Source organism: Oncorhynchus kisutch, linkage group LG15 (genome assembly GCF_002021735.2).
Source record: "Oncorhynchus kisutch isolate 150728-3 linkage group LG15, Okis_V2, whole genome shotgun sequence".
NCBI classification, from domain to species: Eukaryota; Metazoa; Chordata; class Actinopteri; order Salmoniformes; family Salmonidae; genus Oncorhynchus; species Oncorhynchus kisutch.
Window position 1 is genome coordinate 26503970 of NC_034188.2, and position 20254 is coordinate 26524223.

The 20254-nt window shown below is 44.4% G+C and overlaps 1 protein-coding gene across 1 annotated transcript; it reads left to right on the forward strand.

Annotated features, from left to right (window-relative positions):
- Window positions 1–15520: 15520 nt before the first annotated feature.
- On the forward strand, window positions 15521–19969 carry LOC109905946 (homeobox protein CDX-1-like). Its single transcript, XM_020503592.2, has 3 exons — window positions 15521–15860; window positions 18606–18754; window positions 19371–19969. The coding sequence occupies exons 1-3, from the start codon at window positions 15521–15523 to the stop codon at window positions 19569–19571; spliced, it is 690 nt and encodes a 229-aa protein (XP_020359181.1). The 3' UTR covers window positions 19572–19969.
- Window positions 19970–20254: the final 285 nt, after the last annotated feature.

A 20254-nucleotide genomic window follows, 5' to 3' on the forward strand; every position in this document is an offset into this window, starting at 1 on the left:
TGAAATTGAATCATAGTAAAAATTCCCTGTTTTAGATCAGTTCGGATCACCACTTTATTTTAAGAATGTGAAATGTTAGAATAATAGTATCGAGAATGATTTATTTAAGCTTTTATTCCTTTCATCACATTCTCAGTGGGTCAGAAGTTTACATATACTCAATTAGTATTTGGTAGCATTGCATTTAAATGGTTTACCTTGGGTCAAACGTTTCGGGTAGCCTTCCATTTCTCCTGACAGAGCTGGTGTAACTGAGTCAAGTTTGTAGGCCTCCTTGCTCGCACACGCTTTTTCAGTTCTGTCCACAGATTTTCTATAGGATTGAGGTCCAGGCTTTGTGATGGCCACTCCAATACCTTGACTTTGTTGTCCTTAAGCCATTTTACCACAACTTTGGAAGTATGCTTGGGGTCATTGTCCATTTGGAAGACCAATTTGCGACCAAGCTTTAACTTCCTGACCAATGTCTTGAAATGTTGCTTCAATATATCCACATAATTTTCCTCCCCATGATGCCATCTGTTTTGTGAAGTGCGCCAGTCCATCCTGCAGCAAAGCACCCCCACAACATGATGCTGCCATACCAGTGCTTCACGGTTTGGGATGGTGTTCTTCGGCCTGCAAGCCTCCCCCTTTTTCCTCCAAACAAAACAATAGTCATTATGGCCAAACAGTTCTATTTTTGTTTCAGACCAGAGGACATTTCTCCAAAAAGTACGATCTTTGTCCGCATGTGCAGTTGCAAACCGTAGTCTGGCTTTTTAATGCCGGTTTTGGAGCAGTGGCTTCTTCATTGCTGAGGGGCCTTTCAGGTTATGTCAATATAGGTCTCGTTTTACTGTGGATATAGATACTTTTGTACATGTTTCCTCCAGTGTCTTCACATGCTCCTTTGCTGTTGTTCTGCGATTGATTTGCACTTTTCTCACCAAAGTACGTTCATCTCTAGGAGATAGAACGCGTCTCCTTCCTGAGTGGTATGACGGCTGTGTGGTCCCATGGTGTTTATACTTGCGTACTATTGTTTGTAAAGATGAACGTGGTACCTTCAGGCGTTTGGAAATTGCTCCCAAGGATGAACCAGACTTGGAGGTCTACCATTTTTTTAATGAGGTCTTGGCTGATTTCTTTAGATTTTCCCATGATGTCATCCAAAGAGGCACTGAGTTTGAAGTTAGGCCTTGAAATACATCCACAGGTACACCTCCAATTGACTCAAATTATGTCAATTAGCCTATCAGAAGCTTCTAAAGCAATGACATAATTTTCAGGAATTTTCCAAGGTGTATGTAAACTTCTGCACAAAATAGATGTCCTAACCGACTTGCCCCAACTATAATTTGTTAACTTTTTATGGCTGCAGGGGCAGTATTGAGTAGCTTGGATGAAAAGGTGCCCATTGTAAACGGCCAGCTCCTCAGTCTCAGTTGCTAATATATGCATATTATTAGTAGTATTGGATAGAAAACACTCGGAAGTTTCTAAAACTGTTTGCATTTTGTCTGTGAGTATAACTAAACTCATATAGCAGGCAAAGAAGAGAAATTCCACTTCCTTTTTTTCAGGGGGTGACAGATCTTCAACCAAGCTCTCATTGAGATTACAGCGAGATATGGATGAGTTTTCAGTTCCTACGCCTTCCACTAGATGTCAACAGTCAATAGAACTTTGTCTGATGACTCTAATGTGAAGGGGGGTTGAATGACACAGGAAATAGTCACCACTGCCACGAGTTGACCATGCATTCACTATGCGCGTTCACAGGGGAAGCACCTGCGTTCCACCGGTCATCTGAAGTCATTCTAATTCTCCGGTTGGAACGTTATTCAAGATATATGTAAACAACAATCTAAAGATTGATTCAGTACATCGTTTGACATGTTTCTACTGACTGTTAAGAAACTTTTGGACATTTTGTCACGTTATAGTGACTTTGGAATTGTTTACCAAAATTGGACATAAATAACAGACATTTTCGAACAGGATTCATAGGACTGCATTCTGATGACATTCATCAAAGGTAAGGAAACATTTATCATGTATTTTCTGGTTTCTGTTGACTCCAACATGACGGCTAATTTGGCTTCTGTTCTGAGCGCCGTCTCAGATTATTGCATTTGTTGCTTTTTCCGTAAACTTTTTTTGAAATCTGACACAGCGGTTGCATTAAGGAGAGGTATATCTATAATTCCATGAGTATAACTTGTATTATCATCTACATTTATGATGAGTACTTCTGTTGAAACGATGTGGCTATGCAAAATCACTTGATGTTTTTGGAACTAGTGAACCTAAATTGCCAACTCAGATTTTTTTATATAAATATGAACTTTATCAAACAAAACATGCATGTATTGTGGAACATGAAGTCCTATGAGTGTCATCTGATGAAGAAAATTCAAGCTTAGTGATAGAATTAATCTTTATTTCTGCTTTTTGTGAATGCTATATTTCCCTGGAAAATGGCTGTGCTTATTGTGGTTTGGTGGAGACGTAACATAATCGTTGGTAGTGCTTTCGTTGAAAATCCTATTTGAAATCGGACACCTTGGTGAGATTAACAACAAGATTACCTTTAAAGTGATATAAGACACATGTATGTTTTCGGAATTGTAATTATGAGATTTCTGTGGTTTGAATTTGGCGCCCTCTATTTTCACTGGTAGTTGTCATATCGATCCCGGTATTGGGATTGCAGCCATAACAAGTTAACAAGACATTTGTGGAGTATTTGAACTGGCTAGCCAGCTAACTTAACATTAGCTAGCTAGTTAACAAGCTAGAAACCAACCAAAACATTGTTTAGAATGTTTATTTTAGATGCCTGGTTTTCTAGATTGACATATACTAAATACATGTTTAAACGGGTGGGTTTATTGGTGTTAAAATACACTAGTTATGCTATTTTGGACCACCAGGCTGCTGATGCCATGCAGCTCTATAGTTTTTGTGTTTATACTTTTTCATAATGGCAATGGCAAGTTTGATGTCGGACAACAATAGAATGTTGATGTCACAGTGACAACTGTCAATAGACATACTATTAACCAGCCTTAAGTCTTGAAAACCTTTGTTTGTTTAGTACATGGTTTCATATGTTAATCCTTAAAGAGGTGGGTGGGGCTAAGGCTTAAGAGGGTGATAACAATACTGAATGGGTGTGGACAAAAAAAGACCTCTCCAGTAAGTTTACCAAAACATTCAAGGGCCATTTTCTCAAAAGTGAGGTTACAAGTTTATCAACTTTCAAATACTTTCCCATTGTTCCTCAACTGTAGTGGATGCTATATTTTACCTTTATTTAACTAGGCAAGTCAGTTAAGAACAAATTCTTATTTTCAATGACGGCCTAGGAACAGTGGGTATTAGAGCACGATGTGGTGGAGGCATCGGGGGTAAACTTAAACCCTCTTGCATGATGAAAACACCATCATTCGAGTGTACACAGGAGTGCATCATGGAACACAATGGATTCTACCTGACTCTCCCCAGTAATGCGTCTGCACACATATATATATATATATATATATATATATATATATATATATATATATATATATATATATATAACCAAAGTTCGAATTATGCAACCCATTTTCCAAAGCCTATAGAGTTATCAGAGGCCTGGGAAGTAGGTCTCAGTGAGATTACATTCCCACATAGTTGGTATAATATCAAGGATAAGGACTGTGATTTTTATTGCAAAAGGATATCGGAACCCCCAAAGCTTATAAAGTTTTTTTTTTCTACGTAACATTGCAAAATTCAGAAGATTTCTGTCCAAAAAATGATGCAGAAAAATTTATCCATGCTTTTCTTACTTCTAGGATAGACTACTGCAATGCTCTACTTTCCGGCTACCCGGATAAAGCACTAAATAAAATTCAGTTACTGCTAAATACGGCTTCTAGAATCCTGACTACAACCAAAAAATTTGATCATATTATTCCAGTGCTAGCCTCCCTACACTGGCTTCCTGTTAAGGCAAGGGCTGATTTCAAGGTTTTACTGCTAACCTACAAACATTACATGGGCTTGCTCCTACCAATCTTTCCGATTTGGTCCTGCCATACATACACGTACGCTATGGTCACAAGACGCAGGCCTCCTAATTGTCCCTAGAATTTCTAAGCAAACAGCTGGAGGCAGGGCTTTCTCCTATAGAGCTCCATTTTTATGGAATGGTCTCCCGACCCATGTGAGAGAGTTAGACTCGGTCTCAACTTTTATGTCTTTACTGAAGACTCATCTCTTCAGTGGGTCATATGATTGAGTGTAGTCTGTCCCAGGAGTGTCAAGGTGAACGGAAAGGCTCTGGAGCAACGAACCGCCCTTGCTGTCTCTGCCTGGCCGGTTCCCCTCTCTCCACTGGGATTCTCTGCCTCTAACCCTATTACAGGGGCTGAGTCACTGGCTTACTGGTGCTCTTCCATGCCGTCCCTAGGAGGGGTGCGTCACTTGAGTGCGTTGAGTTACTGACGTGATCTTCCTGTCTGGGTTGGCGTCCCCCCCTTGGGTTGTCACGTGGCGGAGATCTTTGTGGGCTATACTGGGCCTTGTCTCAGGATGGTAAGTTGGTGGCTGAAGATATCCATCTAGTGGTGTGGGGGCTGTGCTTTGGCAAAGTGGGTGAGGTTATATCCTGCCTGTTTGGCCCTGTCCGGGGGTGTAGTCGGATAGGGCCACAGCGTCTCCTGTCTCAGCCTCCAGTATTTATGCTGCAGTAGTTTATGTGTCGTGGGTCTAGGGTCAGTCTGTTATATCTGGAGTATTTCTCCTGTCTTATCCGGTGTCCTGTGTGAATTGAAGTATGCTCTCTCTAATTCTCTCTCTCTCACTTTCTTTCTTTCGGAGGAGGACCATGCCCCAGGACTACCTGGCCTGATGACTCCTTGCTGTCCCCAGTCCACCTGGCCGTGCTGCTGCTCCAGTTTCAACTGTTCTGCCTGCGGCTATGGAAACCTGACCTGTTCACCGGACGTGCTACCTGTTCTCGACCTGCTGTTTTCAACTCTCTAGAGACAGCAGGAGCGGTAGAGATACTCTGAATGATCTGTGGCTATGAAAAGCCAACTGACATTTACTCCTAAGGTGCTGACCTGTTGCACCCTCGACAACCACTGTGATTATTATTATTTGACCCTGCTGGTCATCTATGAACATTTGAACATCTTGGCCATGTTCTGTTATAATCTCCACCTGGCACAGCCAGAAGAGGACTGGCCACCCCCATAGCCTGGTTCCTCTCTAGGTTTCTTCCTAGGTTCTGGCCTTTCTAGAGAGTTTTTCCTAGCCACTGTGCTTCTACACCTGCATTGTTTGCTGTTTGGGGTTTTAGGCTGGGCTTCTGTACAGCACTTTGAGATATCAGCTGATGTAAGAAGGGCTTTATAAATACATTTGATTTGATGAAACTGGCTGTCATATGGACCCTCAGAGGAGAAGAAGACCCAAAGTTACCTCTGCTGCAGATGATAACTTCATTAGAGTGGTGGAAATCTGTCTTTTGGTCTGATGAGTCCAAATTAGACAGCGTGTCTTTGTGAGATGCAGAGTAGGTGAACAGACTATCTCCGCTTGTGTGGTTCCCACCGTGAAGCATGGAGGAGGAGGTGTAATGGTATGGGGGTGCTTTGTTGGTGACACTTTCTGTGATTTATTTAGAATTCAAGGCACACTTAACCAGCCCGGCTTCTGCAGCATTCTACAGCGATACGCCATCGCATCTGGTTTGAGCTTAGTGGGACTATCATTTGTTTTTCAACAGGACAATGACCCAACACACCTCCAGACTCTGTAAGGGCTATTTGACCAAGAAGGAGAGTGATGGAGTGCTGCATTAGATGACCTGGCCTCCACAATCACCCTACCTCAACCCAATTGAGATGGTTTGGGATGAGTTGGACCACAGAGTGAAGGGAATGCAGCCAGCAAGTGCTCAGCATATGTGGGAACTCCTTCAAGACTGGAAAAGCCTTACAGGTAAAGCTGGTTGAGGGAATGCCAAGAGAGTGCAAATCTGTCACCAAGGCCAAGGGTGGCTACTTTGCAAAGGGTGGCTACTTTGCAAAGGGTGGCTACTTTGCAAAGGGTGGCTACTTTGCAAAGGGTGGCTACTTTGAATCAAAATGTTTTAATATATTTTGTTGTTTAAAGTTATTTTGGTTAATACATCATTCCATGTGTGTTATTACATAGTTTAGATGTATTCACTATTATTATACAATGTAAAAAATAGTAAAAATGAAGAAAAGCCCTTGAATGAGTTTGTCCAAACTTTTGACAGGGACAGTATATAACAAGGTCCTATAGGCCTAGTAACACAATATACTATCGGCCCTGTAGGCCACAGGTTGTCTGCAGCTGTGACTTGAGTCCACACTGTATCCTTCATTCCAGACAGGGGCTCGGGAACATCAAAGCTTTGGATCTGCCTGTAGACCCATTACAGCTCATTACCGCCCAGAGGCAGTGCTTCTGACATGTGTAACGCTCTCACAAGTGGCCCACAGAGGCTAGAAGTCTTCAGTTACTTACCCAGCCATACTTTGTAAAATAACATTTAAAAAAGCTACACTTTTGTACTAGGCTACAAAACAAACTTCCTGTTGCTACACTCTGTACATTGCATCTATGTTACAGTTTACACACACTGCATATTTACATACTTAATTCTTAACATAGCTCACTGTAATAATAGCTCAAATAATAATTTTTGGTGTATATAGGCATAGATTGCTTTTGGATTACTGATACAGTGTTGTTTGCATTCGTTCTGACATTCTTGACGCCCTGTTTCTATCTTCTGATTATTTGTGTATTTGTTTGGCATTTTACTGCACTGTTAGGCATTAGTAACACAAGCATTTTACTGCACTGTTAGGCGCTAGTAACACAAGCATTTTACTGCACTGTTAGGCGCTAGTAACACAAGCATTTTACTGCACTGTTAGGCGCTAGTAACACAAGCATTTTAATGCACTGTTAGGAGCTAGTAACATTTGCTGCACCCACTATAAAATCTACTAAACTGTATACTCAACAAATAAACTTGGATTTGATTAGGATTAGATTTTGTGTCTACAAGATGTACAGTACTGAGATTATATACACTGTTAATGTAGGACTACTACAGTTAACCACAGGGATAATTACATTTACTCTTTAATTTGAGAAATACAGGCAGATTAATGGATTACTAAAAAGGGTCTGATTCTTATTTCTGGCACAGACGGAGAGTCACTATAAATCAGTTGTCTATGTGTGTTCTATTTAAAGAGTTTTGTGGTTTGTAACTTTTCTGCAGATGACGGAGAGAGACATTTTTAAAGGAGCTATGACAGAGTTTTAGCCTTACATAGAACTCAGACTGTGGGTTTTGCTCAAAGTTTATGTCTGGAATCTGCATCAGTGGGTTGTGTAATTGACAGATGTGCCTGTTGTGTGCGTGTGAGCGTGCTTAGCATTAGTCTTTCCATTTGTCTGTCTGTCTGGTTTGCAGCAACGAAACAAGATACGTGTGGTCCTACACAGTCCCACAAGGCACCTGCACTGAAAACACACTCTTCAAAAAAGCTCTACATTTATGCTCTAATTACGAATGGTAGAGAATTGGCATTAATGTGAGCCATGAGTATAATTCTATCTGCATGGTTGCCAGCTACTGCATGTCTCACCACATTCTGATGAACATCAGGGCTATAGGGCGCTGAGAGGTAGGTTTGGCTGGAGGATTTATTAGTATTGTAACAGTATCTCAACCTTTAGCGTTCACTTGGCTGGTGCTAAACGTAGATTGGCTCTAATGGACGTCGACTTAGATATAGACTTCAATATTTATTAAATGCTTAATGCTTTTTACCAGCGGAGTAGTGTATTGCCGGATGACAACTGATTTAGAGTGACTCTCCCTCTGTGCCAGAAATAAGAATCAGACCCTTTTTACAAACTTTTCTACGTCGTCTGCGTAGAGGTGGATTATAAAAAAGGTGACATATATTTTACCTTTATTTAACCCGTTAGGCTAGTTGAGAACAAGTTCTCATTTGCAACTGCGGCCTGGCCAAGATAAAGCAAAGTAGTTCGACACACACAACACAGTTACACATGGAATAAACAAAACATACAGTAAATACAGTAGAACAAAATAAAACACAAAGTCTATATACAGTGAGTGCAATGGTTGTGAAGTAATTACAATATAGCAATTAAACACTGGAATGGTAGATATGCAGAAGATGACAGTGCAAGTAGAGATACTGGGGTGCAAAGGAGCAAGATAAATAAATAAATACAGTATGGGGATGAGGTAGGTAGATAGGTGGGCTGTTTACAGATGGGCTATATGCAGTGATCTGTGAGCTGCTCTGACAGCTGGTGCTTAAAGCTAGTGAGGGAGATATGAGTCTCCAGCTTTAGAGATTTTTGCAGTTCGCTCCAGTCATTGACAGCAGAGAACTGGAAGGAAAGACGACCAAAGGATGAATTGGCTTTGGGGGTGACCAGTGAGAAATACCTGCTGGAGCGCGTGCTACGAGTGGGTGCTGCTATGGTGACCAGTGAGCTGAGATAAGGTGGGGTATTACCTAGCAGAGACTTGTAGATAACCTGTAGCCAGTGGGTTTGGCGACAAGTATGAAGCGAGGGCCAACCAATGAGAGCGTACAGGTCGCAATGGTGGGAAGTGTATGGGGCTTTGGTAACAAAACGGATGGCACTGTGATAGACTGCATCCAGTTTGTTGAGTAGAGTGTTGGAGGCTATTTTATAGATGACATCACCGAAGTCGAGGGTCGGTAGGATGGTCAGTTTTACGAGGGTATGTTTGGCAGCATGAGTGAAGGATGCTTTGTTGTGATATAGGAAGCCGATTCTAGATTTAATTTTGGATTGGAGATGCTTAACGTGAGTCTGGAAGGAGAGTTTACAGTCAAACCAGACACCCAGGTATTTGTAGATGTCCACATATTCTAAGTCAAAGCCGTCCTGAGTTGTGATGCTGGACGGGCGAGCTGTCACGTTTTTTCAAAATCGAACCCAGAAGCAGACCAGGACAAGGAGAGTAGGAAGGTGAGTATTTATTTACAAATGAATGTGAATGGGTAGATATATCCAAGTGGCGTAGCGGGCAGCGGTGGTGAGTTGATGGGAGTAAATAGGTGGATCCAATGGGGAAGCGGAATCCTCCTCCGACCAGGCGGGAATGGGGTAAATGATCCGGGTGAGTAACTGAAGACAGAACAAACGGAGGTAAGTTTAAGGCAAGCAATACGTAAAACAAAACAAATTCTATCCAACTTGAGGCTGATACTATGGCACAACATACTGTTCATGGCTAACGATCCGGCAGGGAATGGATGTCAGGTCCGGGCTTATGAAGAGGAGAGATGATGATCAGGACCAGGTGTGCAGATAGCTGATGGGATACAGGTGCGGGTAATCAGAACTCCCAACTGGCTACATTGCCCGGCAACCAGACAGGGTGCGTTCCAGGACGCCGGAAAAAAACACTCCAGGACAGAACACAGGCAAAAAACAGACTCAGGAAACGGGATTCGTGACAGTACCCCACCTCCGACGAACGCCACCGGGCGGACTACCCGGAGCGCCAGGGTGGAAGCGGTAAAAGTCACGAAGCAGGTCATCGTCAAGGATCTGATGCCGAGGAATCCAACTCCTCTCCTCAGGACCATATCCTTCCCAATCCACTAAATACTGGAACCCTCGACCCCGCCGTCTGGAGTCCATGATGTGGCGCACCGTGTAGACAGGACCACCTCCGATCATCCGAGGAGGAGGAGGACGAGGAGGAGGGGGCAACAGAGGACTGAGGAGAACCGGCTTGAGGCAGGAGACATGAAAGGTGGGATGTACTCTTAGTGTAGCAGGCAACTTGAGTCGGACCACAACAGGATTAATGATCTTCTCCACTACAAACGGACCAATGAACTTCGGTGACAGTTTCCTCGACTCAGTCCGTAGAGGAAGATCCCGTGTAGCCAACCAAACCCTATCTCCGACGGTATAAGCGGGGGCAGGAATACGGCGACGATTCGGCTGGATCTGATACCGGTCAGAAACCTTAAGGAGGGCCTTACTGGCCCGATGCCAGGTGCGGTGGCAACGACGAATGTGGGTCTGGACAGAAGGAACCGAGAGATCCCCGCTCCTGAGAAGGAAACAAGGGAGGTTGGTAACCGTACAGGCACTGGAAGGGAGACATCCCAGTGGCAGATGAAGGGAGAGTATTATGAGCATACTCGACCCAGGGTAATTGAGAGGACCAAGAGGTGGGATCAGAGGAAACAAGACAGCGCAGCGTGGACTCCATCTTCTGGTTGGCTCTCTCCGCCTGACCATTAGATTGGGGGTGAAATCCAGATGTGAGACTGACTGTAGCTCCAATGGCCAAACAGAAGGATTTCCAGACAGCAGAGGTAAACTGAGGACCATGGTCAGAAACAATGTCACAGGGCAACCCGTGGATCCTGAACACCTCCCTATCCAGGATCTCGGACGTCTCAGTGGCAGAAGGCAGCTCGGAGAGGGGAACAAAGTGGGCAAACTTGCTGAATCTATCCACAATGGTCAGAATAACCGTGTTACCAACAGAAGAGGGCAACCCCGTGACAAAATCCAGGGCCAGATGTGATCAAGGTCGCTGGGGAATAGGTAGGGGGTGAAGAAGCCCAGAGCTGGCCCGATTGGTACTCTTATTCTGCGCACAAACAGGACAAGCGGCAACAAACCTCCGGGTATCTTCTCCCATGGCAGGCCACCAAAATCGTCTGCGCAGTAGCGCCATAGTCCGAGCAACACCAGGGTGACAAGCTATCTTGCTGGCGTGGGACCACTGAAGGACAGCAGAACGAACCGACTCAGGCACGAACAACCGACCGGGTGGACCGTTATCGGGCCGTGTCCGAAGAGCCGCCATCACCTCCTCCTCAATCCTCCACGTAACGGCTCCCACGACAACGTTCTGGGGAAGAATAATCTCAGTCTTGGCCCCACTCTCCTCAGTCTTGGACAACACCCGGGACAGGGCGTCCACCTTCCCGTTCTTCGACCCAGGTCGGAACGTCAGGGAAAAATTGAAGCGTCCAAAAAACAAATCCCACCGGGCCTGACGGGAGTTGAGACGTTTAGCCGATTGCACGTAAGCCAGATTCTTGTGGTCAGTCCAGACCACAAACGGTTTCTCCGCTCCCTCCAACCAGTGACGCCACTCCTCCAAGGCAAGCTTCACAGCGAGGAGCTCCCGGTTACCCACATCGTAGTTTCTTTCAGCTGGAGAAAGACGACAAGAGTAGAAGGCGCAGGGATGGAGTTTACCGTTAGTGGAGCTACGCTGGGACAGGATGGCGCCCACCCCCACATGAGACGCATCCACCTCCACAACGAACTGACGGGAAGTGTCAGGTTGAGAGAGAAATCGGCTCTTCAAATCTAGAAATGCTCGGTCTGCCTCAGGAGACCAACAGAACTTTCTGGTGCAAGACGTCAGTACAGTTAAAGGGGCGGCCACCCGGCTGTAATCACGGATAAACCTCCGATAAAAATTTGCAAACCCCAGGAATCTCTGGAGCTGTAATCTCGTACCGGGCTGGACCCAATCCCGAACCGCCCGAACCTTCTCTTGGTCCATCTTGATCTCTCCCCTGGAGATGATGTACCCGAGGAAGGACGTTGTGTGGGCGTGAAAATCGCACTTCTCAGCCTTCCCGAACAGACGGTTCTCCAATAACCGCTGCAGGACCTGCTTGACATGCTGAACGTGGCTAGAAAGCTCCTTCGAGAAGATGAGGATGAGGATCATCCAGGTAAACGAACACAAAAATACCAATCATATCTCTCAGAACGTCATTCACCATACTTTGGAACACAGCAGGAGCGTTGGTCAGTCCAAACGGCATCACCTGGTACTCGAAATGTCCCATCGGAGTATTGAACCCAGTCAACCACTCGTCCCCCTCTTTGATCCGAACCAAATGATAAGTATTACGTAAATCAAGCTTCGTAAAAACCGTAGCACCCTGTAAAGAATCGAAAGCCGAGCTCATCAAGGGCAGGGGATACTTGTTCTTGACCGTAATATCATTCAAACCCCGATAATCAATACACGGTCGAAGAGAGCCATCCTTCTTGCTCACAAAAAAAAATCCTGCTCCCAGAGGTGATGACGAGGGCCGAATGAGACATGTAGCTAGAGACTACTTGATGTAGGTCTCCAAGGCCTCACGTTCAGGTCGAGAGATACTGTATAACCGTCCCTTGGGAAAGGCGGCTCCGGGAAAAAGATTAATCGCACAGTCATAAGGTCGGTGGGGAGGAAGGGACAGAGCCTTCTGTTTACTGAATACTTCACCCAACTCGTGATATGTTTCTGGAACCAGGGACAAATCAGGAGGAGCAGAGTCACTGACCTGACTGGAAACGGCAGGAGAACAGGCAGTCCTAAGGCAGTTAGCATGACAATCAATGCTCCAACTAGTTACCTTACCCGTCACCCAATCAAACGAGGGATTGTGTTCCTTCAGCCAGGGGTAACCAAGAACCAGAGGAACATGGGGCGAGGACAGAATGAAGAAGGAGATAAACTCTGAATGATTCCCCGACAACAACATCTTAACCGGTTCAGTCCTCATAGTGATCCGTGCCAGACTACTGCCGTTCAGAGTGGTTGCTTCAATGGCTTCCGGCAATTGCTCCTTGGAAAGCCCCAGCTGTTCCACCAAGTCGGCATCAATAAAGCTGCCATCGGCACCTGAATCGATAAAAGCGTTCATCTCTAAGCTCTGATCCTTATTCATAAGGGTCGCAGGAAAACGGGGTCTGACAGGATTCTTGAGAGGAAACTGAAGCCGGGCAGTTTAACGGGTGCTGTGGACAAGCGGAGATGTAATGTCCCGAGCTACCACAGTAGAGACAGCTGTTGGTCTCACGTCTACGTTGGCGCTCCTCCTTAGTTAGCCCGTGTCGCCCCACTTGCATTGGTTCAGGATCTGGTGGCAAGACCCCTCCACTAATCCCGTGTGGGGAATAACGATCAATACGTTCTGGTTCACTTCCTGAACCGAATGGTAACCGAGTTGCTGATTGATTGGATGGGCCCCACTGCTTCTCCCTCCTCTCTCGGACTCTATTATCTACCCGAATAGATAAAGTGAACAAGCTGTCTAGGTCACTAGGCTCTGGATAGGATATCAGCTCGTCCTTGAGTTGCTCCGACAACCCCTGGTAAAAAGCCGCTTGTAGTGACTCCTCATTCCAACCACTCTCCACAGACAATGTCCTGAACTCGATCATAAAGTCTGCCACACTGCGAGCTCCTTGGCGAAGAGTGAACAAACGTTTAGCTGCATCCTTACCTCGGACTGGATGGTCAAAAAGCCTTCTCATCTCTCCCGTGAATTCCTGGTATGAAGCCATGCAGGTCTCCTGTTGTTCCCAAACGGCTGAAGCCCATTCCAGAGCTCTTCCACGCAGCAGTTCAATAACAAAGGCTATCCTAGCCTTGTCAGTGGCGTAAGAATGGGGCTGCAGATCAAACTCTAACCCACACTTCATAAGAAACGAACGGCATCTTCCCAAATCCCCTTCATATTTATCAGGCGTCGGTACCTTGGGTTCACGGAAGGAAACCGCACCAGACACGGCAGGTGAGATGGGTGAAACAGGTGGTGAATGAATCGCCGGCAAACTGAGCTGATCCTGAGCTGATCCTGGATTTGTGTCAAGCTAGCAGATAAGTTCTGGATTGAACCCGCTATCTCCTGTAGCGCCGTCTTGTGTTGTCCCAATGTCTTCCCCTGCTGGGTAATGGCATGGCAAACCGCTGGGTCCAGGTCCGCTGGGTTCATCCTTGGCCGGATCGTTCTGTCACGTTTTTTCAAAATCGAACCCAGAAGCAGACCAGGACAAGGAGAGTAGGAAGTATGTATTTACAAGTGAATGTGAATGGGTAGATATATCCAGGTGGCGTAGCGGGCAGCGGTGGTGAGTTGATGGGAGTAAATAGGTGGATCCAATGGGGAAGCGGAATCCTCCGACGACCAGGCGGGAATGGGGTAAATGATCCGGGTGAGTAACTGAAGACAGAACAAACGGAGGTAAGTTTAAGGCAAGCAATACGTAAAACAAAACAAATTCTATCCAACTTGAGGCTGATACTATGGCACAACATACTGTTCATGGCTAACGATCCGGCAGGGAATGGATGTCAGGTCCGGGCTTATGAAGAGGAGAGATGATGATCAGGACCAGGTGTGCAGATAGCTGATGGGATACAGGTGCGGGTAATCAGAACTCCCAACTGGCTACATTGCCCGGCAACCAGACAGGGTGCGTTCCAGGACGCCGGAAAAAACACTCCAGGACAGAACACAGGCAAAAAACAGACTCAGGAAACGGGATTCGTGACACGAGCAGGTGCGGGCAGTGATCGGTTGAATAGCCTTGGCCAGGTCGATGAATACGGCTGCACAGTGATGTCTCTTATCGATGGAGGTTATGATGTCGTTTAGGACCTTGAGCGTGGCTGAGCTCTGAAACCCATGACCAGCTCTGAAGCCATATATTCAGCCATGAAATAATGCTGCTTCAGTAGAAGGGTCAGATGAAAGGAAGAGATGGCAGGCTAATTTAAACCCAAAAAGCATTGTTACTTTTCAAAAACTGAAGAAAGGACACCAGATCACATATTTATGTACTTTACCCCAACAGCATGTTGGTGTCTCTCACCACAGTTTGTATGCTTGCATGCCATGTCTGGTAGCAGTGCGTGGGTCAGCCAATTGTTTACCCACACCCGCCCTCAACTGCTAATTTCAAAACATTTCATATGAATTGTAATTTGTAAAATATCATATGATATTGGTGATGGACATCCACAAATGAATACATACCATACAAAACGTAGCATATCATAATACATGGAGTGTCTCGGATTTACATACAGAATAATATGAATACGAAATGCTCTGAGACAAGGTTGCAGCAATCTGATGCCCCCCATATGGTCACTGTAAAAGTAACGTGCAGTGTGTCAGATTTGTAAGAGGAAATATAATATCCCCCCACCTCATAGATAAACAAATGCACAGTGATTGACTTTGATTTGAGGAATCGATTTGTAGATTAAATAACCATGGTGATGTCCTCGCCTCAAAGGCTTCAACTGCTCCTGAAATAAATGATTCACTACACACCGCTTTTGAAAAAGGACTCAACATGTCTCCACAGTAATAATCTTGATGTAAGGGGCTACGCTAACACAAGGTAGTACCGCCTGGTTGTGCATTTGACGTCATGGAGATACCTTCGAACGGTCACCCTGTCCAACAAACAACACTATAAAGGTGTAGCTAGACACTACTCGACAGGTGTGTACATCGTAGTTTACAAGGTGGCGAGCCAAGAATTTCACCAGAATTTGTGGTTGTAATTTTTGGATTACCATGCGTGCAGATTAGTTAATTAATTGAGATGTACATGTTACCTGCTGGATAAAGAAACCGGAATGTACTCAAATTCCATGAGACGGCAGACTCAGAACTTCATCAGTTATCATCACGTCACAGGCATCAGTGACCCGCATGCCCAGATGACAAGTCTGTGGAACCCCGTTTACGAAGCCCCGCTGGAGCAGTGGTCACATTATGGCCACAGCGCGGGTTTCCCCGGTTCGAACCCTGTTATGGAACAGATACGTGTCAGTTCCACTGAACTGACTTCCATCTCGCCTGCCGTTCCCGGAATTCTCCCGTCACTCGATTCACATACCAGGCAGTACTCTCCAGACTCACAGAGAAGAAACTCGTACACTGGGATCAGACGAAATGTACATTCATCCAGCACTGGTAACATTCCCAAATCCCATTTGCTTTGAGCATATCACATACGGCTTGATTTGAATTTCCCTTTTAGTAAAAATATAGGGTAGCTGTAGTTTTAAAATAAATTCAGCATTTTCATTTACCATTTGATTGAGCATTTTTCTCTGATAATTTACATTTCATAATCTTAATATGAAAGTCTAGGGGGCTATGATATATTCTGAATAAGGGGAGGATCTAAAAATGTAATTCGTTTTTGTTTTTTGATAAATCCATTTCATAGTCATGGCATGCTTTGTGTAAGAGCTATTGAAGATTGAAATACAAAATATTATTATTTATATCAAATAAAAAATGTACAAGTGTGGATTTTTCTACATCCACGCCTGGATCAGAATATACCATCTTCATAGTCATGGCATGCTTGGTTCTATAACTATTGATGAGACAAAACCAAATATCCACTGAATATCTAATATAAAACCAACTTTACCTGGGTATTGCCTGCAGAGATTAGTGCCTGTTGAATACCAGAGTATGTACTGTAGCCTATTCCTTCATTATTGACCCACACAATCTTGCATGGATTTATCTCATGCAATAGCCTGGCCTCAGAGCAATATGTAATATATTTTATGTTTTCTTCTGACCGTGATTCCATTCATAACGTAACCTAATGTAATGTAAAACCGTACTAAATGGAGTGCTACAGATTTGAGTACAGAATATTACGAAATGCTCTGAGACCACGTTGCATGCAAAGGTTTACACAGTTGAACAGAAATTGTTCCACTGAACTCATAGAGCAATGTAAACACATATAGAATATGTTAATTTTGTAACCGCACTTAATTTACAAAGGAAATCCTCTGATACAGTAGTCTATCTATCGTTGAACAGAACTATAACAGTTTGTTGATTTACCAACATCTCGTAGAGTAGAACACCTATTAGACAAATAGCCATTGTGTTGAGCCGATGACAGTACTCAATGGCAGACGTCAGGTTTTGAGTTTTGACTAGGTGTACAGGACACAGGACAAGCATTGTTGACACACTGACGATGGAATACATATTCACACACGTCCCAGAACCGATACAAAACGTCACACATATCCATTTAACAGGACCTTTTCACCTATTCCCTTGGTTGGTGAAAGATTTGAGTGAAAAGCTAACAGCCGAGGACAGGGAGTCTGTGACCTGTGGTTCCCCACCCTCTCTGTCCCCTATGGGGGTGACAGGCTGGGCAGATATGGCTGACAGCCAGGGGTTTGTCTGGTTATCTCAGGACCAACCCTCCTCTCCAGGAAACTTTCCTGGTCTTATCTCAACCCTCTTCGCCCTGCTGCAATCAATGTACTTCACACTGTGCCGTCAAGACTTCCCCTGTGGATCAATACCATCTCCCTGACTCATCCATCCCTGGCGCTGTGTGTGTTTGGGAGGGATGTGTGTGTGTGTACGCACGCAAGTGAGAATGAATGGCTAGCTATGTAAACACCTATGTTAACAGCTCTCACAGTGATAAGAACCACCACAGTGATGTTTTGTGGTCTCTTACACGGAGGTTATGATTAACATGATTAATAGGGTAGTTGAAGCTTTCACGGGCGCCAGGGAGTTTTCAACCGTCGCGGTGTGCGACTCCACGTCACCATCAGCAATTTCAGCAGTCTATGGTAACACTGTTCACACATTGTACAGCCTTAGTCATGGAAACATATTCACACTGTCATTGGAGGCTTTATGCTTAGCTAGAAATGTTATGGATGTTTTAGCCAATTCCTTCCAGAGTTGTCATACAGTTTTTGTATTTTTGATCACCTCATACTATATCAATTTAACCCAACCTCTGAAACGTTAAGTTATTTAGGTGACTTTTGTTATAATTTAATTGTTTTATCAAGGCATATTAAGGTAATTTGTTTATTAATCAACTTCTGGCTGACAACCCTGCTTCAATTCAGTTGGCCTCGGATGACTCTTGGGTATGGGGTCATCTAAAAGCCATGGGAGGGTCGGGAGTCCCGCCTTAACGCTCATTCGCTGATTGGCCTGACCGTCAGTTTGTGACAATACGGTATATCACAGGCATACAAGTCGCATAGCGACTGCAAAACTGAGTGTACTGCAGCGATACGACATAGTCCCGTCGCTGTACAACAAACAGAAAATGATTTATATTCAAATAAAAACAACTTGATGTGAAACAAAACCACTTTGTGTTCATCGCAAACTTTATATTAGATGTAAGCTGAGAGCTTGACGAAACAATGAATGAGTGTACCAGGAAATGAGTTGGATTTTCCCTGACCACTACACTAGTTATAAAAAAGATGATTACAGTAATAAGGCAGCTGAAATCTTATATCATCTCAATTGTAAAGTTGATGGTGAGTATATGTAGATTATGAGAAGAAAATCAAGCCCTATTCCCTTATTTCTCAGGAATACATTGTTCATAGCATATGAAATAAAACATCTACGGTGTACTATTTTTCTTACTACTATGGCAGTAAAAAGTGCATACAAATCATAGATAAATACTAAACAAAAAGCAAGATATCAGGGCTTTCTAACAGTATAGGGCATGACCTGATACTGTTTGTGGTCCTCTCATGAAGATATGTTTTATACGGCCATCCACTGAACATTAAAGTTCAACAGGTTTTAAATGTCAACATGTTGTCTGTGATTTAAAAAAAAGCATGTTATCAGTTATTATAATGTATTGTGTAGTTGTAACATTGTCATTCTTGTGTCCAGGAGGGAAGACACGCACCAAGGACAAGTACAGAGTGGTGTACACAGACCAGCAGCGCATGGAGCTAGAGAAGGAGTTCCAGTCCAGTAGATACATCACCATCAGGAGGAAGACAGAACTTTCCCTGGGCCTCTACCTCTCAGAGAGACAGGTGGGTCAGAGAGACAGAACTGGGCCTGGGCCTCAGCCTCTCAGAGAGACAGGTGGGTGAGAGAGACAGAACTGGCCCTGGGCCTCAGCCTCTCAGAGAGACAGGTGGGTCAGAGAGACATAACTGGTCCGGAGCCTCAACCTCTCAGAGAGACAGGTGGGTCAGAGAGACAGAACTGGGCCTGAGCCTCAGCCTCTCAGAGAGACAGGTGGGTCAGAGAGACAGAACTGGCCCTGGGACTCAGCCTCTCAGAGAGACAGGTGGGTCAGAGAGACAGAACTGGCCCTGGGCCTCAGCCTCTCAGAGAGACAGGTGGGTCAGAGAGACAGAACTGGCCCTGGCCCTCAGCCTCTCAGAGAGACAGGTGGGTCAGAGAGACAGAACTGGCCCTGGGCCCCAGCCTCTCAGAGAGAGGTGTGTGTTAGAGAGACAATTGGAGAGCTGTAGAATAAGTTCCGGATCAATTACTTAGAATTGTTTAGAATTCCAATCAGTTTCAGAATTTCTTGTTTGGATCGCAGGTGAGTTTCAGAACTACAGGTGGATTATCTGTGCATAGGAACCTCACCTCACACTGTAGGTACATTCTTATCATTCACTGACATCATCACAACAGGTGAAGATCTGGTTCCAGAACAGGAGAGCCAAGGAGAGGAAGATAACCAAGAAGAAGATCCAGCTGTCCCAGCAGGCTTCTACGACCACTCCCACCATGACCCCACCCAGCCTGGCTGACCCCAGCAACGGTTCCATGGCAACCAGCTCCAGCAGCTTGTTGTCAGAGACGATATCAACGACAATCAAAGAGGAGTACTGAGGAGTTCCTTTACCGTAGACATACTGTACAACACTGGAATAAACATATCAAACTTGTATTCCCATGACAATCACTACATAAGATGTAATTGACCTCAATTATGTGATGAAAATACTATTACATGCATCTGTTACTACACACCTCTAATATAATACAACTTTTTGTGTTTTGATATGGGCCTAAATTGTCTGTGTTCCCAAGTGGCGCTGTGGTCTAAGGCACTGTATCTCAGTGTAAGAGGTGTCACTGCAATACCTGGTTCAAATCCCAGCTACATAACATCTGGCTGTGACTGGGAGTCCCATAGGGTGGTGTGCATATTGGCCCTGTGTTGTCTACAGTAGGCTGTTGTTGTAAAGAAGAATTTGGTCTCAACTGACTTGCCTGCTTAAATGTAAAAAATCTGAGAGAGAAGCACATGTTACACTATGCAAATGTATAAAGACACTGTAACTGCTCATGTGTTGATACTGTATTTTCTTAATCCAATTCATTTGTAACTGCAAAATAACATGAATCTTTTGAATCACATGTTTTCTAATGTTTGTAAGAAAAGTATGATTTGTTTTGAGGAACTGTAAATATGTTAAATTGAAGAGATGTTGAGAGAATGTATATTTACTGAAATATTAGGAATAGGAAATCAATGAGGATAGTGGAGCCTGATTCCACTAGTCCTTTTA